The sequence below is a fragment of the Tiliqua scincoides genome, chromosome 6, assembly GCF_035046505.1.
Source record: "Tiliqua scincoides isolate rTilSci1 chromosome 6, rTilSci1.hap2, whole genome shotgun sequence".
NCBI lineage: Eukaryota > Metazoa > Chordata > Lepidosauria > Squamata > Scincidae > Tiliqua > Tiliqua scincoides.
Window position 1 is genome coordinate 24626131 of NC_089826.1, and position 21058 is coordinate 24647188.

At 44.3% G+C, this 21058-nt stretch overlaps 1 protein-coding gene across 1 annotated transcript in view; it reads left to right on the plus strand.

Moving 5' to 3' along the window:
* Positions 1-21058, plus strand: part of EGF (epidermal growth factor) — a 60822-nt gene that overhangs the window by 22870 nt on the left and 16894 nt on the right. Inside the window, exons 10-17 of the mRNA XM_066632341.1 lie at positions 3644-3780; positions 7426-7574; positions 9289-9393; positions 10704-10927; positions 13837-14004; positions 14530-14688; positions 16273-16389; positions 17547-17672. Of these exons, the coding sequence (XP_066488438.1) occupies positions 3644-3780; positions 7426-7574; positions 9289-9393; positions 10704-10927; positions 13837-14004; positions 14530-14688; positions 16273-16389; positions 17547-17672 (1185 nt within the window). The remainder of the gene's footprint in view (positions 1-3643; positions 3781-7425; positions 7575-9288; positions 9394-10703; positions 10928-13836; positions 14005-14529; positions 14689-16272; positions 16390-17546; positions 17673-21058) is intronic.

Consider the following 21058-nt stretch of genomic DNA (forward strand, 5'->3'; position numbering starts at 1 on the left):
AAAATGGGATATGTTTTGCCCTATCATGTCTAGTTTTGGAGATACAGTACAGCCTCATTCATGAATGGTTCAAGCAGCTTCATCATGAGGAAGCCATGAAGAAGCTGCTTGAACCATTCACTAAAGAGGCTATGCCGTGTCTCCAAAACTAGACATGATAGGGCAAAACAGATCCCATTTTTTGAATTGGCACCCCAAATATACCCAGGAATTGGTGTAATGTTTAAGGAAGCAAAATGTGTGTTGGCCTGTGTAATGCTTGTGATTCTACTGAGGTTTTGGTTGACCTCCGGGATGGGAAAATGACCAGGGTTTTCAATATGAGTACTCATGATCTTCTTATTCCTAATTATAGAGCCAGAATGGCTCCATAGTTAGACAACTAGAACAATGCTGGAGAAAAACGCGCACCAGATCCCTGCCTGAAACCCTGGAGAGCTCTGCCAGTCAGTATAGACAATACTGAGCTAGTTGGGCTAATGGTCCAACAGTGTAAATCATGTTCACCTGTGCTCTTCCTCCTACTCTTGAAGCTCCAGTGAGGCACAATATGGCAGAGACAGTCTTTAGCCCTCTTGCATCCAACTTGTAACAGGAACATATTTTAGCCTGGACTCTATTCTGCAAAGTGTCTCTTAGGGCACAGTCCTAACCAACTTTCCAGCACTGACATAGCTGTGCCAATGTGGCATGGACTGCATCCAACAGTGGGGAGGTAGTCAAGAGGGCCTCCTCAAGGTAAGGGCATGTTTGTTACCTTACCTTGGGGCTGCATTGCAGCTAGGCCAGTGCTAGAAAGTTGGTTAGGATTGTGCCCTTCGAGTTAATTGTGCTATTTCACGTGCCATTTCCTTTTAAACATTGATCTGCTTCAGGTTGTACATCTCCAGATAATGGTGGTTGTAGCCAAATTTGTACCTCTCTGAGTCCATCAGCTTGGGAATGTGGTTGCTTTCCTGGCTATAGTCTCCAGATGGACAAAAAGCATTGCTCTGCTACAGGTCAGTATTATGGGCTGGCTGAGTAAAAATATACATTGTTTTAGCAGTAAAGTTGCCCTGGAAGTGCACTGAAAGGATTCTTGTCAAGCACACCTCACCTTCTTGAGGGTCACACTCAGAAAAAACTATTCTGGCCACTTTGCTGCAGAAGCTGTCTGTCTGCACCAGAAAACCATTTCCTGATGTGAACAGAGCTTACTGTTCCACTGGGGAACTTCCTCAATGTGCCTCCACTCACCCCCAAACTACATGATGGCCAGCCGCATCTGCCTGAAAATCTGGGTGCAAATCCTGCTGGGATGATGTGACACGGAAGCAGCTGGTCAGCACACAGTTTGGGGCAATCAGAGATACTTTGAAGAGAATCCCTGGTGGAAGAGTAAGCTCCATTCACCCAGGAGAAGGATTGTAATGGCACCAGATATGGCCCATGGGCCCGGGTTTGGTGCCTGCTAGTCTACAGTACTGATAGGAGTGTGGCAGCACAGCTGCCAGCAATTACAATTTGCAATCTGGGTTGGGGGAAGTAGAATTAAACAATTTTAATTAATTACATGTACATATATGGAACTGACTTATGCTGAGTTAGATTAATCATCTGTCTTCACTAACCTGCCATGACTCAGCAGGATTTCACACTAGTTAGGATTCTTATGCTGCTACACAATTTATGAAAGAGCTAGTAGTAGTGTTACTCCCCTCTCCCTAGCTTATTTCCTGTTCTTTTAACAGCTTTATTTACAGACATTAAGAGGTAATAATGGATATTAGCCAGAACTACTCATTTGGAATGTATTAATCCACAGGGATGGGCAAGTCAGATGCAGCTTGACTTGATTCAGTCACAAATCTCTGCCCCGTGACTCGACTCAAAAACAAGTCATAATGGGGGCACTTTTAGAGTCACTCGGAGTGTTTTCACGGCTTGAAAAGACTTGAGTCTTTAGATGTTTCCTTTAAATAGCCAGTTGTGGAAAAAAACAGAGTTGCTGTCAGGGTGTGTGTGTTGGAATTCTCTTTAACCACTCCCCTAATGTCCCCGTCCCATCTGTAAACAAGGCAGGAGGGGATGGGATGGACTGCAAGAGAACGGGTAAGTGGCAACAGGGAGGAGGGTCATGTGCAGCAGCTGTGAGGCTTACCAGGATGACCCAATCCTTTGCAGCTCTACTCAGAAGCAGTCCCATTGCAGCCAGTCATTCAATGAGGCTTCTTCCTCCCAAGTAACAATGGAGCCCACCAGTAGCGTGGCTAGAGGGGGTACAAGGCACTATGTTTTGCATGGAGCTTCCCCTTGGCTTGCAAAGCACTACATGTTGCATGGAGCCTCACGGCATGCATGCAAGCGGGCCCCCTTCCCTTCAGAGCAGGGGCAGCAGTGACATATAACTGCCCATTGTTGTCTGTGGAAAATCACCGCAGCTGCCCTGACTGCTTGTATCCGAGGAGGCTCTCTTAACACCTAAGAAGACTCTCCTTACACCCACTTTCTTGGGTGTAAGGAGAGCCTCCTTGGATACAAGCAGGTGGGGCAGGTGTGGTGTTTTTCATGGACTATGATAGGCCATAAATGAGGTAGATTTGAATCTGCCTGGCCATGTCATTGCTCCACCTTATGGGGGGGGGGGAAGTTGTGGGGCACTGTTCCATCCCATTCCCTGCCCATGATACCCTTGCAAGACTTTCATGGATAATACCCTGTTCCATTATACTCCAAGAGATTTTTGTCACTTATTTCTACAGGAGATGGATTATACTTTTAAATACTGCCTGGAATTAAGTACACAATAATGAGCACATCTGTTGTGAAAAAATTCAGATCTTATTCATGATAAGAATATTTATCTGTTAAGTTAGATCAAGAACTGAGTGAAAGCTCCCTGATTTCCCCCACAATATGTCTTCTCTCTATCACAGGGGTCTCCAAACCCCGGCCCGGGGGCCAGATGCGGCCCGCAGCAGGCCTCTATCCGGCCCGCAGCCAGCCTCTTGATCCCCAGAAAGCTTCTGGCCCACTTGGCCAAACGTGACAGGAACTATGCTCTGGTTGTGTCTGGAGGGTGTTCTAAGGGTCAGAGACATTGAATGAACGAGCCAATTTATTCATTTATTCACTCATCTAAGTTCTATCTCTAATTTATATATAAATTTTATATTTAAATTTTTTTTCTGACCCTCAACACCGTGCCAGGTATTTGACGCAGCCCTCTGGCCAAAAAGTTTGGAGACCCCTGCTCTATCATATAGATAAATATATCTTTTCATTCAGCAGTTTAAAAAAAACTATCAATTTTATCAGCCTGTAGATTATTTGCAGTTGTACCATCAGCTGTCTGCCTTACCTTTGCTGATTATAACTCCTTCATGCAATTCATTTAGTTATAAGTAATGGTAATTAAGTAATGGTAATTATGCCCAAGTAATGTAATCCTGAACAAGCTGCAAGAGCAAGCTGCAATGAATACATTGGGACTTACTTCTGAGTAAACATGCATAGGCTTGTTCTGCATGAATCCAGAAAGGCTGGAAAAAAGGGAAGTGGCACAATGTGAGCAGCCTCTTTCCATTCAAAAATTGCTTAAATCATACCTATTATGATGGGATGAGAAGAATTAACAGGCTATGACATTTGTCACAAACAGGGCCAAAGCCGTTTCTTTTGTTTGCAAACAGCCGAGATATTCGCCGTATTGGTTTTGATGGAACAGATTACACAACTTTACTTGACTGGCAGATGGGAGCAGTCTTAGCTCTGGACTATGACCCTGTGGAAAATAAGGTAAGGCATTTAAAAAAGACAGGATTTTGAAGTATTGCAAGGACATATGGCTTTTGCTTCTTTGCATTTTAACCTCTTGGCTCCTGGTGCTCCTAACATGAATAAGCTGCTGTCTTTTAAAATTGAATCTCCTTGGACACACCTTGCTGGTCCTTTGTAGAATAATAGTAGTTCATCAAAGGTGAAAAGGAAGATAGGCAGCCCAATCCTATTCAGCACTGGCACAGCAGGGCCACAGGGCCCACGTTGTATACAGCACTGAAACTGAGCAGGCCGGAGGTTTTCTCAGGGTAAGGGAACAGCCTGCTCAATGGGGCTACATGCATCTGTGCCAGCTAAATAGCCCAATGTAGCACTTTTAGGCTAGTCCTCCAATGACTCCGTGCCCGTTCTGGGCCTGAATCACCCCCTCCATGCCCTCCCCTGTCTTGAAATGCCTCTCTCCACCATTTCTCTTTCCTCCCCTGCCCCTCCACCACCCTGTACAACACCTACCTGCCCTGGTGGCCATCAGGCTGGTTGTGCACTTGTGGGATGTTGCAGGCCCTCCCGCCGATGCTGCTTACTCTCTAGGCATCAAAATGTGCTTTGGAGTGCTTTTATGACATCCACATGCCTGATCTTGCCTGATCTCAGAAGCTAAGCAGGGTCAGGCCTGGTTAGTACTTGGATGGGAGACCGCCTGGGAATACTGGGTGCTGTAGGCTTATACCATAGTCTTTCGAGACTGAAGGTTGCCAACCATATGACACCCAGTGCTGTCACTACAGTGCTGTCACTACTGCACTGGCGCTAGTTGTGAATAGGAATGGGCTCTTAATTCACGATCTATAGTTTGACATACTTCATGTACTAACTGCAGTTTCTGCTTGTACTAACTGGCATATCTGTAACATATGGGGTTTTCAAAGTTGTTTCAAAAAGTTTCTGAAATCCTTCAATAATCTTGCTGAATTTCAGAATAATTTTCTTGATACTGGTTAATGTCATTATGCTATAATTCAGATCTATTGGAAAGAGGCACTGTGGCTCATTAAGTTTCACAGGCATTTTACTACCCAGACGTAATGACTCTGTCTGTGACCTCAAAGAGAAAATTTGAAAATTATGATCTTGCTACTTGTGTAGGAAGACCAACAATGCAAGCCTATGCATGTCAACTCAGAAGTAAGCTTCATTAAATTCAATGGGACTTACTGCCAGAAAAATGTTAATAAGATTGCAGTTCTGTGCTTACCTACCTGGAAACAGAGCTGACCTTGGGATTTGTGGGGCCCAATTGTAGTACCCCAGATTAAGAGCCAAAGGGCACAATCCTAAACAGGTCTACTCAGAAGTAAATTCTATTGTGTTCAATGGGTCTTACTCCCAGGAAAGTGAGGATAGGATTGCCAAAGGCTGTAAAATCTTAGAGATACAAATAAAATTTATTATTATTATTATTATTATTATTATTATTATTATTATTATTATTAACAGTATTTATATACCGCTTTTCAACTAAAAGTTCACAAAGCGGTTTACAGAGAAAAATCAAATAACTAATTGACTCCCTGTCCCAACTTTGTATCTCTATGGTAGAATGGAAAGCAGTCAAAATGTGTGCTTAAAAAGTGCAGTGAGTTAATGGATCAAATGAATTTTAATATAAAATTGTATACCCCCTTAGGTACAGGGCTCAATTGGGAATAATTTAAGCCAGTTGGCTTAAAGCTGGCGCTGCCTGGAAGTAAGAGCCCAATCCTGTGGTCGGTGGCATGGCTCTGTGCCGCAGACCACGGTTGCAAATGAGCCGTAAGGCACATTCGTGGGGCTCACTGCCGGGCTCCAGACGGTGCTAGCCCAGCGCCGGCTGGTGCTGGGCTAGCGCAGGGCAGTCACCCAGGTTCCGTGGCTCAGCAGTCACCCGGACTGCAGAGTAGTGGAATGGGAGGTGGAGGTGTGGACAGGGGTGTGGAGGAGGCATTCCGGGGAGGGGGGGAGGCCGGTGGGGGCGGTTGGGAAGTGTGCCGGGGGGCGGGCAGCAGGAGGATCCATGGAGCTGAGCTCCACAGGATCCAGGGCGCTTGTGGAGGTCTGCGCGCCCTACATGAGCGCCTTTTCCTTACCGCCGACCTAAAGTGAGTAGTAGTGAGGTAAAGTGAGTAGCCCCATTGCGGGGCTGCTTACCTTACTCGGGGAAGAGGATGAACGTCCCCTTCTCCCGAGGAGCCTCCCATGGTAGTGCGGGAGGTGCAGGATTCGGCGGCAGCACTTTTTGGTGCCGCCGAGCCTGGGCGCTCTGAGCAGCTCAGGATTGGTGGTTTGAGGTGTTTTTTTCCTTTCTAAAATGGTTTACGCTATATTTTTTCTTGAATACCAAAAAGTCATGCTTGCATGTCGCTGCTAGTTTATTGTTTGTTTTAATCAACTTTTTGTATGCTGCATTGCATAATTTTTTTTAAATAAATGAAAACACTTGATATAGATTTCTAAATAAATAAATACCATCAGTTGCAAGTATTACATGTAACATCGCATTGAAGCATCCTGCTGAAATTAGTTTAATAAACTGTAACCATGAGTTGTTCACATGGCTTGGTCTAACCTCTGCTATCTACCCAACTGATTTGCTTGTCAGATGGAGAAGCAGAATCATTTTGTAGTAACAAATCAGTCCAATTTCTTAATAGTTTGCCCTGGAAAGAGCAGAGTGCTTTTGCTTCAGTTCATGGGAATGTATTGTTAAATGCCTTGTGGGATGACAGCCACTGTGACAACATATTGCACGAGTCACTACTGTGACAAATATAACAGCATTGCAATCTTATGCATTAGCAAACAAGATGCATTGTTCCCAGTAAGGCTTACTCCCAGATAAGTATACGTTAGCTTGAAGCTTTAGTGTTCTCTGCTTCAGTGGTATAGAGGGTGACATTAGAGAAAAATGGTTACTGTGAATTTTGATCTATGTTGTTTTGCCCAAATAAACATACAACCCAATCCTATGGGCTCGCAGTGTTGGCAGAACCAAGTGTTCATGCCCATCAGAGGGCCTGCCAGCTAGGTTAGCCCCCTTCACTCTGAGTACAAGTGGCAGTGGTAGTGCCAATGAACTACCGGGGGTGCGATGAGGGCCCCAGTAACTGTCTACTGCAGTTGATTTGTAAAGGTAGAAATTCCCTTTACTTGGTGATAAAAACATAAGTTTCCGCCAAAGACTTTGAAGGATACAGCCATGTTTCTATGGACTACAATTTCAGTCCAAAAGGTTGTTTCTCTTGCCTCATGCCTTCTTGTCTATACTCAGAAGTAAAACTGTGGACTAAAAAATGTGAGAAAATGGCCTGCCTCACCTTTCCTGTCTTGCTTCGGGGCTTCTGTTTCATATTACAAGCTGGCTGGCTGGCTGAAATGCAGGATATTGAGGAGATGGTATATAGGGCAGCGGGATTTGCTTGTTAAGCAAGCTCAGGCTGCAGAAGTCATTCTGGTTGAAGGATAAGTGCCTGTTTATTTGATCCATAATCATGCCTGCAGTTCTGTAAGTAACTCAATTACTTAAAAAAAATTTCATTGCTGAAGTAAAGCCACTGAATAAGGAAATCCTACCCCCAAATAAGAAGCACCACAATCATCTATACACCTTCTGTTTTCTCGTTGCAGATTTATTTTGCTCACACAGCCTTCAAGTGGATTGAAAGAACTAATCTGGATGGCTCGAATCGTGAAAAAGTTATCCGCAATGCGACCGAGAGACCTGAAGGGCTCGCTGTGGACTGGATTAACCGCAAATTGTATTGGACTGACAAGGGGTATGCAGCTTTTTTTATTATTATTACAGAGTAACTAATGCTGGCATAAGCCTTTATGGGAAATAATGACCTGTGAGAAGGGAGTTATTGAAATAGTGTCCTAAAAGTACCAGCATATTATGTGTGCTTAAGGCAAGGAGTTGTCAGAAGGCTGAAAAACAGAAGACACCAATGACACTTAATGATGAGGTACATTATAAATGATATGCTAGATAAAAACCATCATTGTAAGGCTATGTCTATACTGAACACTGAACCTGCTCCTTTTGGGATAAATAGGAAGAGGAACAGTATTGGAAGGAACATTGCCGGCTCTCCTGCCTTTGGTTCTGTCCTAGGTTCTTCAGGGCTAAACTACACGTGAGTTTAAGCACATCATTAGAACTGGCGTGCTTACGTTTTCGGTCCTGAGTAGGAATATGTGACTGGTCCCCTGATCTAGACCAGGACCACTGCAGGGGGGCTGTAACCCTATGCTACCATTAGCAAATGTAGATTGGCTCCCACCACCAGCACACCCTGCAGCTGGCACTCGTGGGAGCTTTCTTCCTGTAGAAATAGTAGCTGCTGGAATGGGGTAAGGGTTAATCTGGATTCTGACCATAGCATGGGAAAACAGTTAAGCCCCCTTCCCTCCACTGCAGTTTCAATCCAGAACAGACCCTGCCCCCAGTTCCTATTTAGCCTGGAGAAGTGAAGCACATCAGCTCTTTATATGGAAACAGACTGTACAGTGGAAGAACATGTCCTTGACATGCTAAAAGTTTGCAGTTCAAACCCTAGAGAAATCCATTCCGAGTCACTTCTGAGCAATTCTGAGCTAGCAGAGCCAGTTGTCTGACTTAGAAGTCAGAGCTGTATGTTATAATTGAGTGGTTCCCAAATGTCTTAGATGCCCGAGAGGCTGCTGTCTAAGTGCCAAGGGGTATGGCTATAATGGTGATTGAGCAGCAGTGCTCCCCCCCCCCAGTAGCAGCTTATCTAATTATGCATATAGCCTAATCTGCTTGTTAGTTTCACGAACTATCAAAAACGGAGTCACAACCCACTGATGGATCCCAGACCCACATGCTCAATGTCATGTATAACTTGGCCTTCGGTCTTTATAGGTTTTCAGTTCAGGGCAATCATGAAGAAGTCATCACTTTTGAATTAAATGGGGAAACTGAAAGTGAGAAACATTGCCCCTCTTGAGTTGGGTCCTATGAAACACTGGCCTGTCTAAAAGAATACACACTCTGTTACTAGCAGATAGTAATAATACTTTGTATTTATATTATTTTTTATGTGCAAAAAATGCTTCACATTACAAGCAGCTTGTATAATGGTTGTAATATATAATGAATAATAATAGAGGGAGCAGATGATGGGGTGAGAATAGTGGCTTGCTTAAACTAACCAGTTTGTAACTGACATGAAATTTGAATGATGATAGTTTGGCTCACAGCTTGTTCTCTTAACCACTAATTACACCTGCTCCTGGTATAATCCGATGCAACTATTATCATTATAGTTATTATAATGCTAACAGCATGCTTGGTGCTATGTAGGATATAAAAGCTGTTTTCCTGACAGATTACAACATAGGGCAATGAGATAAGGCAGGCATGAGAAGCACTGATCAGATTCAGACTTCAGACACAATCATTCTGTGCTTTGGTGAAAGGAAATAGTTGCAGTTAAAGGATCAGTCCGTGTGTATCTGCATTTGCAGGAAGTCCCGCATTGAAAATAGCAATCTAGATGGGATGCAGAGGAAAATAATTATCCAGAAGGGCGTGTCTCATCCTCGAGGAATTGCTGTTCATCCATTTGCAGAGTAAGATGTCAATCATACTTTGAATCATACATCAGGAGGTAAATACTCCACAGAGTAAGGCATTTTTTTTCCTCTTGGTCAGAGAAGAATTCTGTTTTCTCCATGTCCTTACTGAGTTTGAGTGCCTGTCAGCCTTCGAACAGCTAAAGTCATGTCCAGTAAAACAGGGATGTTGAGAAAAAAACAAAAACATATATGCACACTGTGGAGGACTGCAACTTGCAAGACAATTAGATGGAGTTGGGACAAAAAGTAAGGTCTTCCTCTCACCTGACAGCTGTTGGAAATGGCAAGCTTATGCTGGATTCAACTGTTCTGCAATGTGCACCATGCTGTCCATATACAAGCAGCACCATTCCTGAATTCTTTTGCTACATTACCACTAAACAACATTTAAGGGGACTTGAATTGGCATGCCACATTCACTCAGGAGCAGTGAGTTCATCTGCTTGATTCAAACAGCAAAGAAGACTATCCTTTTCAAACAGCTATCATGTGTGGAATTTGTTGCCAGGAAAGGACCTAAGACTAAAATTAATTCAAGTCATGTGTGTGTGTGTGTGTGTGTGTGTGTGTGTGGGGGGGGGGAAGGTAGGTTGTGAAAAGACAGCCTAATTTTGACTGGAGTGTTAAAGAAAATATTAAAGTATTTGTCGCAGGATATTGTGACTTGAAAGATACTGGAAACTGCTCAGTGACTTACTTTTGTTTTAATAACTGCCTTAAGAAAAGGAGTAGCTGTTATGAAGTTTGGGCCTAAATTCTAACAACTCCAGCACTGACATAGCTGTGCCAATGGGGTGTGTGCTGCATCCTACAATTGGGTGGCAGTCACGGAGACCTCCTCAAGGTAAGGGAATGTCTGTTCCCTTACCTCAGGCTGCACTGTCTTTACCTCGATGCTGGAAAGTTGGTTAGGATTGCACCCTTACTTTATTAACCTTTTTTTTATTTAAAGAAATCATATGCTGCCCCTCAACAATTTGGTTACTAGCGTAGTTTACAAGTTAAAAATGAAAAGCTGTAGCAGATATAAGCAGCATTAAAACCACCCTAAGATTAAGAGCTTAAGAGGCCTGGGAAATGAAAAGATTTGAGTCCCAAGAGACATCAAAGTAGGCATCCCTCAGGCTCCCCAAGCAGAATACCAGCACGGCAAAAGTCTTTCTCTTGCAATTGCCCAGCTTGCTTCAAATGTCAGGGATTCCCAGAGGAGGATTTGCAAGGCTGAGTGCAAGGTGAATATGAACATAAGGTGATGATGAAGGGAAAAAATGTGTACAGTGACTAATTTGTGTTTTCCTATAAAGGAAGCTATTTTGGACGGACCTAGGAAATGATCCACGGATTGAAAGGTCTTCATTGCAGGGCACTGATCGTCTCATCATAGCAGATTCAGACTTAGTTTGGCCCAGTGGAATCACAATTGACTATTTCACCAACAAGTTATACTGGTGCGATGTGAAAAAGCCTGCCATTGAGACTGCAAATCTGGATGGTTCTAAACGCCGAATCATCACACAGAATGATGTAGGTGAGGCTTTGGGGTCGACAGTTTTCTGATGGTAGATTATGTTTGTCATGTGAGTGCATATCCTATTGCAGTGGCACATATGCATCCCAATTCATATTTTCCCCCAGCTAATCAATTTAGGGTGCAGTCCTAATCCCTTATGTCAGTACTTTCCAGCACTGGCATAGCGGTGCCAATGGGATGTGTGCTGCATCCTGCAATTGGGTGTCACTCACTGAGGCCTCCTCAAAGTAAGGGAATGTTTGTTCCCTTACCCCAAAGCTGCATTGCCCTTAAGTCAGTGCTGGAAAACACTGACATAAGGGGTTAGGATTGCGCCCTAAGTAACTGGATGAGGGTGAGGGGATGTCAGAATGTTTGGCAGTGAGAACACATTCCCTTCCCCCCTCTAGTATAGCTCCTTGTGAAAAGTTTTGCATCTCTTTGCAAAGCGCTATGAAAATTCATTGAGGGAGGTACAGGAACAAAAATGTCCATAACCCCCTTGTGGCACAAAATTACCACTAAATATGTTAATACTTTGCATGTGGTGTTACTTGTGCAAGTCTTCTTATTGTGGCCTTTGGAACTGCAACAGAAGGCATCTATCTCCGGACCAGATCAGACGGAAAGCTCTTCAACCTCTCCAGACTGAGAGCAAAATCCAAAGTCCAGCTGAAATGTCTGCGTGACTTCCTCTTTGCCGACGATGCAGCTGTCACTACCCACTCTGCCAAAGATCTCCAGCAGCTCATGGATCGTTTTAGCAAGGCCTGCCAAGATTTTGGACCGACAATCAGCCTGAAGAAAACACAGGTCATGGTTCAGGATGTGGTCTCACCTCCCTGCATTACAATCTCTGAGCATGAACTGGAGGTTGTCCATGACTTTGTGTACCTTGGCTCAACGATCTCCGACACTCATTCTCTCGATGCCGAGCTAAACAGGCGCATCGGTAAAGCAGCTACCACGTTTTCCAGACTCACAAAGAGAGTCTGGTCCAACAAGAAGCTGACGGAACATACCAAGATCCAGGTCTACAGAGCTTGCGTCCTGAGTACACTTCTGTACTGCAGCGAGTCATGGACTCTTCGCCCACAACAGGAGAGGAAACTGAGCGCTTTCCACATGCGCTGCCTCCGACGCATCCTCGGCATCACCTGGCAGGACAAAGTTCCAAACAACACAGTCCTGGAACGTGCTGGAATCCCTAGCATGTATTCACTGCTGAAACAGAGACGCCTGCGTTGGCTTGGTCATGTCGTGAGAATGGATGATGGCCGGATCCCAAAGGATCTCCTCTATGGAGAACTCGTGCAAGGAAAGCGCCCTACAGGTAGACCACAGCTGCGATACAAGGACATCTGCAAGAGGGATCTGAAGGCCTTAGGGATGGACCTCAACAAGTGGGAAACCCTGGCCTCTGAGCGGCCCGCTTGGAGGCAGGCTGTGCAGCATGGCCTTTCCCAGTTTGAAGAGACACTTTGCCAACAGTCTGAGGCTAAGAGGCAAAGAAGGAAGGCCCATAGCCAGGGAGACAGACCAGGGACAGACTGCACTTGCTCCCGGTGTGGAAGGGATTGTCACTCCCGGATTGGCCTTTTCAGCCACACTAGACGCTGTGCCAGAACCACCTTTCAGAGCGCGATACCATAGTCTTTCGAGACTGAAGGTTGCCAATACAATACTGCCACCTAGTGCCACCCTTGCTACTGACAAGCATGAATAATGAGAAGTAGATTCCAGTACCACTTGTAAACAGCATGCTTTGAATTCCTTGTTTTTCTGCTTTATTAAGTGGCCCCAAAAATATATCCTAAGATTAGAATTTGTGGCTTGGATGCAGAAATGATTTTTTCCTCATTTCCTAAGGACTTGAGTTGCACCCGTTCACAGCCATTTTTTTAGGGCATCTGTTCCCAAACTGTGAGACCAACCAGTGGGTCATGACCCAATTTTTGTTGGGTCGTGAAACTAACAGGACAGATTAGGCTATGTGCATCAAGGATTAAATAAACTGTTAATGGGGGAAGGGAGCACTGCTGCCCAATCACCATTATAGTCACACCCGTTGGCATTTGCAAATCAGGCAACAGCCTCTAGAGCAGGGGTGTCAAACTCGCGTCAGCCCAGAGGTCACATTCTCTTCATGGCATCTGGCTGTGGCTGCCGCTGGGCTGCTCTCTGCCCCCTCTGAATGTGACCTAAATGTGAGCTGTGCTCCGGTCATATCTGGAGGGTATTCTGAGGACCAGGGCCTCTCCAGCCCTCAGAATGATGTTCTGAGGCCTTGGAAGGTGAAAAACCAGAAGTGATGTTTTAAGGCCTTCTGAGGTCCCAGAAGTCATTATGAGAGCTGGGGAGGTGGTGCACATCCTCCCCAGCCACCAGAATGCCCTCCAGACGTGACCGGAGCAAAGTTCCGGTCATGTTCAGAGTGGGCAGAGGCAGCCTGGGGGCAGACCAACAGCCCTCAGCCAGGTGCAATGGCCCCTGGGCTGAGGTAAGTCTGACATCCCTGCTCTAGGCCTACAAAATCTTTGAGAACCACTACCTTAGATAATTTTAAGCTTTGGATAAACAGGTCTTGGGGTGCTTCAGAAATAGAAAGTGCCTCCTCATTGCAACTATGGGTTCTGGTTGGCAACCTTCAGTCTCGAAAGACTATGGTATAAGCCTACAGCACCCAGTATTCCCAAGCAGTCTCCCATCCAAGTACTAACAAGGCCTGACCCTGCTTAGCTTCCGAGATCAGACAAGATTGGGCATGTGCAGGGTAACAGTTGCTGATTATGGGTTCCATGGGTCTGACAATGTGTTTCGTCTGTGTATAACCTGCATATGATGTTAGATGGTTATGTATATGTTCAGTGATTAAAAAAATGTTTGTGTAATGGAACTGCAAAGAATTATCTGTATATATGTTCTAGGTCATCCATTTGATGTTACTGTGTTTGAGGATCACATTTGGTTCTCTGACTGGTCTCGGGCTTCATTATTGAGAGTTGACAAGAAGACTGGCCAAAAGAGGGTCCGCCTTGGAGGTGGTATGCTAAGGCCCTCATCATTGGTTGTCATTCATCCTCTAGCAAAACCAGGTATATTTCCAAGGCTGTGCAGTCATTTTGTTGCATGTCTGTAGTGTCATGTGAGCTCATTTGACTGAACATTTCAGAAGCAGAACATTTGAACAGCTACTGACTGGAAAGCACTGTAAAAGAGGGCATAAAATACCTATCTTGTTGGACATAATGGACTAAATAATAAAGGGATACAAATAGGCAGCAATAGATTTGAAAAGGCAGCAATGTCAACGCTGCCCAAATTATCAGTTAAACATTAATTCTTTTAAACTCTGAATTTCATGAATTAATTTCATGAGTCAGAAAGATTCCACCTCAATCAATGTGCGTTTGAGAAATGTAGCTCCCCACAGCCATTACAAGTCTCTGTTGTCCCAGGAGTAGAAACTATCCCTGCACTTTGTGCTTCAAACTGGGAACCAGATACACTTCTGTCACGTTGATGTATCGCTAGCCAACTATATAACTACAGCTTTATGTAGTTAAATGTTGGAAATGCTGGAGTGAAGCCATGTGTGTCTTGCATTCTTACAGCTTCAGATCCTATCTTGATGTCCAAAGAGCGAGGGCCAACTAACAAGACCTCAGTTGTGCAAACATTCTACCAGCATCCTCTGCATAACAAAGCCTATGGAGATAGAAGTGGAGGCGACTACCTACAGGCCAAGCAGATGCTGACTGCTGAAATTGTGGTGTCTGGTAACAGCTAGTTTCCTACTAAGTGATGGGCAAAAAGGTTCCAGCTGATGGGAGCTGAACAAGCTTTTCTGTCACTGGTAGGAGTGGAGACTCTGATCCAGTGCCATTGCTTTTCCAGAAAATTTAGCATTTGTGGGATCCAGGTGACCACAGTCTTTTCTCCTAGTACAACTAGATGAGATGGTGGGAGACCTGTGATTGGATCACTTGCAGATATTTATAAATGTAAATAAAGTCAGATAGAGTTGCAATTGAGATCTGAGGTAGGTTAGTGGGGAGGTTTTGGTAACCCTTCCACCCATACTGTTTTTCAGTCCAACTCACCTACACCCTCTTAGCCTTTATTTGCTCTGCAAGGCAAATGTAATTGGTTTCTGTTATGTGTTGCCCTATGTAACAAACAGCAGTCAGGGGCAGGTGTACAGAATGATTCACATTAAAAAATGGTGCAAGTAGGAAGGATTGATCCCCAACATTTTTCCTCTTAAAGAAACTTCAGAGGATCTGATCACAGGTCTTCTGCCATCTCATGTAGTTTGCCTCTTGGATCAGAACGCTGCAGGGCAGAATACTTCATTTCGTCTTGTAGTAACCTGTCATTGGACTTTTGCCTTTTTTTAGAACTGTTCCAAACCCTGACAAACAAATGTTCTTAGTTCCTTGTGCTAACTGCCCACTGCTACCAATCTGGTTACAGTATTTGCTGTTATATGACCTACCTTATAACTTAGCAACTATAATGCACACAAGTTTAAAACATAGAAACAGAAGTAAAAAAACTAGTTCCAACATCAAATGGTAGTGAATACATTGGAGGCAATGCTTGTTTTAGCAACAATGCATGTGATTAAATGCATTATGGTAGTTGGCATAAGAACATAACAAAAGCCTTACCAAATCAGACCACAAGCCCATCTGGTCCCGCATCCTCTGGCCCAACAGTGGACCACAGGCAAGAGAAAAAAAACATACTTCACTCACACCATTGCTCCCCTGTGCCTGGGATGCAGAGGGATTCTGCTGCTGAACCTGGAGGTAGTCGCATAACTATCTTGACAAGTAGTCACTGATAGGGCTATCATCTATGAATTTGCCCAATCCTATTTTAAAGCCATTGAAGCTAGTGACCAAATCTTGTGGTAGTGAATTCCGCAGTCTAATTATGTGCTATGGGAATTATATTAATTTGTCCATCCTAAATCTCCTCCCCCAGTCAGCTTCAACAAATGACTTCAGGTTCATTGTGAAAGAGTGAGAAAAGCTTCTTTCTTACTACCCTTTCCATACTATGCATAATTGTTCAGTCTCAGTCATGCCCCCCCTTAATTGCCTTTTTTCCAAGCCACAAATCCCCCAATATTTTTTACTTCTAAGGAAGTTGATCCAGTCCCTGATCATTTTGGTTCCCCACTTTTGCACCTTTTCCAAGTGATGATGTCATGAGGCTTCATCATGACAGCATGTTGTCAGCTGGGACTATACATTGAAAGATTGTCTCTAATTAGTTTGTCGAAAGCAATTAACTATTCTGATCACATGGACTACAGAGTTAACTGGAGTGATAAATACTTTTTTATGCCACAGACCAGGATGACTGTACAGAGTTGGAATGTCCTATCAATGCCGAATGCATTTTGAATGAAAAAGGCGCTACTTGTCAGTGTCGGACAGGGTTCACAATGGAAGGTCACTTGTGCAATGGTAATGCCAGTTTCTCAGAATAATTCTATTTAGAAATGTTTTTTAGTATAACTCTAAGCAGTCACATCTCAGTCTTTTTCTAGAATTTGTAAAATACTCTGCCTACCAGCCTAACCTTGAATGATCCTCACCCCTATAACAGCCCAATCCTTCACAGTGCACGCCGGCTCACCGCCAGTGCGCACTGTCTCAAATGTGCCATAAAGCAAGTATGCAAGTCCTTAGCACCGGCCCAGCGCTGGAGCTAGCCCAGTGCCAACCAGCGCTGGGCTAGCACTGGTGGAAAGCTGGTGCTCCACCACTTGGCAGTTGCCCAAACAGCCGGGTAGCATAGAGGTAAGTTGGGGTATGGGGGGAGGCAGGGAGGAGGCATGCCTGGGGAAGGAGTGGGGTGGGAGGAGAGCAGGACCAGTGGAGCTCAGCTCTATCGAGTCCTGAACTCCATGTTAGGCCTCGTGGCCTGACACTGAGGCTCTTGATTCTGTGGCAGCCCAAGGGCTGCTGCATAATCAAGTAGTCTCATTGCATGACCCTGGGGAAGGGGACAAATGTTCCCTTCTCTTAAGGTGCTGCTGGCAGCTGCTGGCAGGTGCACTTAGGATATCATGGTAGCCATTTTCGATGCCGCAGAAGCCCCGTGCACCGTGCAGCTTAGGATTGGGCTGCCCGTCTGCCAAATCCATTAACTTTACAATGTTACTGAAAGAAGCATTCAGCACAGTTCTATACATGTTTATTTGGAAGTAAGTCCCATTATGTTCAATGGAGCTTACTCCAGGCAAGAGTATGTAAGAGTTTCACCTTTGTCACTGCATCAGACTTTGACCACAAATGAAAGAGTCCTCCTGTGTGTGCCCTTTTGTAGCCTGAATTTGGCACATTGATACCATTTTGTATCTAGCATTGTGTGTTGCTCCATCTTAGAAACTGTAGTGGAATGTAAGGAATGGGAATTTCTAAAGAATGTTCAGCCTATGTCTATTATATTTGCCTTTCTTCGTAGTGACAAAAATGCTGAACACGTTATCATGGGGCATCTATTATATTTCACGTTTGATCTTACTAAGAAAAAAAATTACCCCTTTTTTCTCTACTTAGCTCTGTCAAAATGTTCTTTGAGTACCATTTCTCACCTTTCAACACTATTTTTCTTGTAGATGTTGATGAATGTGCTTTTAACAAGGACCAATGCAATAGGAGCTTGGCAAGGTGTGTCAATACTGAAGGCAGCTATGTATGCCAATGCATGGTGGGATATACTGAAGATGAGCTTCATTGTTCTGGTGAGCTAGTGAGTTGGTTGCTGTAGTTGCTTTCTTCTTAAAGGATTGCCTTAGAGATGATTTGTCCATACTGCACAAAGAGATAGCGCCATCACCAGAGTTGGTGTAAAAGACTGAGGACCCAATCCTATCCAACTTTTCAGCTCCAGTGTAGCTACAATGCAACACTGTGGTAAGGGAACACATGTTCCCATACCTTGAGAAGGCCCCAGTGACTGCCCTCTACCACAGGATGAAGTGCACACCCCATTGGCACACCTGCATCAGCACTGGAAAATTGAATAGGATTGCGCCCTAAGAGTGGCTAAAAGATTGAGTTCACAAATCAAGTCTTTCCTGGTTCAAATCTCATCTCTGCCTTGAACTCATTACTGTAGGTCTTTGGCAAGCCACTCCCACTCAGCATCAGTCACCCAGCTGCAAAATAGGATTATAATGGTTGGCAACCTTCAGTCTCAAAAGACTATGGTATAAGCCTACAGCACCCGGTATTCCCAGGCAATCTCCCATCCAAGTACTAACCAGGCCTGACCTTGCTTAGCTTCCAAGATCAGACAAGATCAGGCATGTACAGGATAACAGCTGCATGTCCCTTTGTGGTTATTGTAAGGATAATGTAATTACTGTTGTGTTAAGGTTCTAGAAAACAGACACAGTTTTAACAAGTGCTACTTTTACCAGCATGAGGTGTAGTACAGTGTTTTGGAATTACATTTAAGTGTGCAACCCTAACCTGCTGAAACAGCCAGTATCTAGCCTACGCTGTATCTAGCCTAGATTAGGTTGCAGGCTAATGTATCTAGCCTAGATTAGGTAGCCTAGATGCAGGCTGGAGGTCGCTTTGGAATAAGGGGATATTTTCCCCTTTACCCCAAGTTGAGTCCCAGCCTGCCATATGGGGCTACTCGGATCTACACCAACTATTTAGCTGGTGCAAATCCAAGCAACCCATGTAAGCCTGCAAGGCCCGGGTGTGGGGGTAGGTGGCAGCATGTGCTGCCACCAGAGGCGTAGCTAGGTCATTTGACACTTTGTCACCCCATTTTGTCCCCATTTTGACATTTTGTCACCCCATGTGATATAATTAATTAATTATTGATAATTATTAATTAATTATTATTTATATTGATTAATTAATTAATTCACACTTTTATACCACCCTTCCTCTAAGCAGCTCAGCGTGCTGTACATGGTTCCTCCCCTTATTTTGTCCTCACAACAACCCTATGAGGTAGGTGAAAGTAATAGTCATGACATGGAATGAATAATAATAACGGCCAGAAAAATAGATGCAGCGAATATTTCCCCACAAGCAATGGATGAAATTCTGCATCAAATGGTATATAACATGATGGTATTATTCCTAAAAGCCACATTTTCCAGAATTCTGGTCACTAGGGTGTCAGCCCCCCCCCCCCGGATGTCTGATTGGCTTGTTTTGAGTTAAGGCAGTGGTTCTCAAACTTTTAACACTGGGACCCACTTTTTAGCATGACAATCTGTCCAGGACCCACCGGAAGTGTTGTCATGACTGGAAGTTACATCATCAAGAACAATAAAATACGTAATTATAAATAATTAAATTAAAGAAAAACAAATAAATAAGGGGAAGCCAGCCATTTCACCAAGTGAATTTTCTCTGTAGCCTGTCTGTAGCAATAACACCTGTAGCAATAACACCCCCCCCCCAAAAAAAAAATCAGTGAGATTTTCAGCCCTCCCCAGTGCCCACCTTATCAGCTCAAGCTCAAGCCTCTGGTTTATTCTTTGGGCGGGGGGGGGGCTGCCTTCTGGAGCATTTATTGAGCTCCACTTTCATCAGATGGGGACCATGCAGCTAGCCTTGCATTCCCCTTTGCCTGACTTGACCAGCAACCAAGGCACATTTGCTTACTCACAAGTGAACGCCATGTGGTTTACTTTCACTTTCCATAGGGCTCAATACGTTCATCTGCTTGGAGGGAGGGGCTTCCTTCTTGGGTGTTTTTTGGGGGCTGCTTTCATTGGATAGGAACCATTCTGGTGTCATTGGATTTCTCTCAGTCTGCCCTTTCTGATGAACTATGGCACGTTTGCCTACTCATGAATAAATGCGCGATATGGCTCAGTTTCATTTTCTATAGGGCTCCATGCATTTTTTGGTTTCCAGTTTTTTGGCTATACCTTTTGATGGAAAGGAGATATTTCAATCTGGTTTGCATTGCATTCTGCTGGAAATTCCGCATCCAACGGTATATGGCCTTAAGTGATAGGAGGAAGGGGGAACTTTTTAATAGTCATTTGTAGGCTTACAGCCCTGTGCATGCTTACTCAGGAGTAAGTACCATTCTGTTTAGTGGGAACTAGTAAGTGTGTATAGGATTATGTGTGACATGTAGGGTTTTGAAGAATCAACAACTGCAAGTATGAGTACTGTTTCTATATTTGGTGGAAATGTTCACTAGCCTGACAATTTTTGGAAAAAAAAGAAGCTTTTCAGATAACATTTTGAGATAGATCAGATTTGCATGGACCTGTTATAATTTTAATAGGACTAATGAATCAGTTACTGGAAAGTCACATGATAGGGAACTGACTTTTTACTTGATTCTGCAGCTAGAATTTTATATGTGGAATACTGGAGACAAAGTAATTCTCCATATGAAAGAATGGGAGAAAAGAATGAACTTTGCTGTTATGGAAAAAATAATAAGCTGATTGCAAAGTAAGGAAGAAAAACAAAGTGAGATAAATTTATTAACAGCTGGTCTCCCTTTTTAAAATCTTTTGTTAAAAGATAATTTTTTCCCTCCAAAAGTATGGCTTTGTTTTACGCTGATGTAACTAATATCTCTTCGTTTATTGATACACATATCTAAAAACATCTAAGGGCGCAATCCTGACTTGCCCTTGGACCGGTGCAAGTCTCTTGCACTGGCCCAGGAGGGTTGCAAATGTGCCATAAGACAACCCTCAAGAGTTGTCTGGGCTGGTACGCAAAGACGCAGCTGGTCTGCGGAGGCTGAATTCAGCCTCTGTGCCGATGGACGGAGTGAGCCTTGTATCATCCAAACACGGCCCGACACAAGGCTCTGTGAAGGGCAGGGAGGAGGTGGGGAGGAGGTGAGAGGGAGGCGTTTCGGTGTGGGGGAGGGTAGGTGGCGGGCGGGTGGAGGGTAGTCCTGGGGGCGGATGGGAAGCAGGAGGTAAAACTGGGATCTGACTGTTATGCTAGATCCTAGCCCCCATACGTGGGCATACGCTTTCCTCATGCCGCCTCAGGAGGTAGAGCAAGTCTGAGGAGACCTTTAGGGGCTGCAGTGGCTTACCCGGGGAAAAGGGGAAGAGTTTCCCCTTACCTTCGGCTGAGCCACTTTGCAGCCCTATCATGTGCTGGATACAGCACA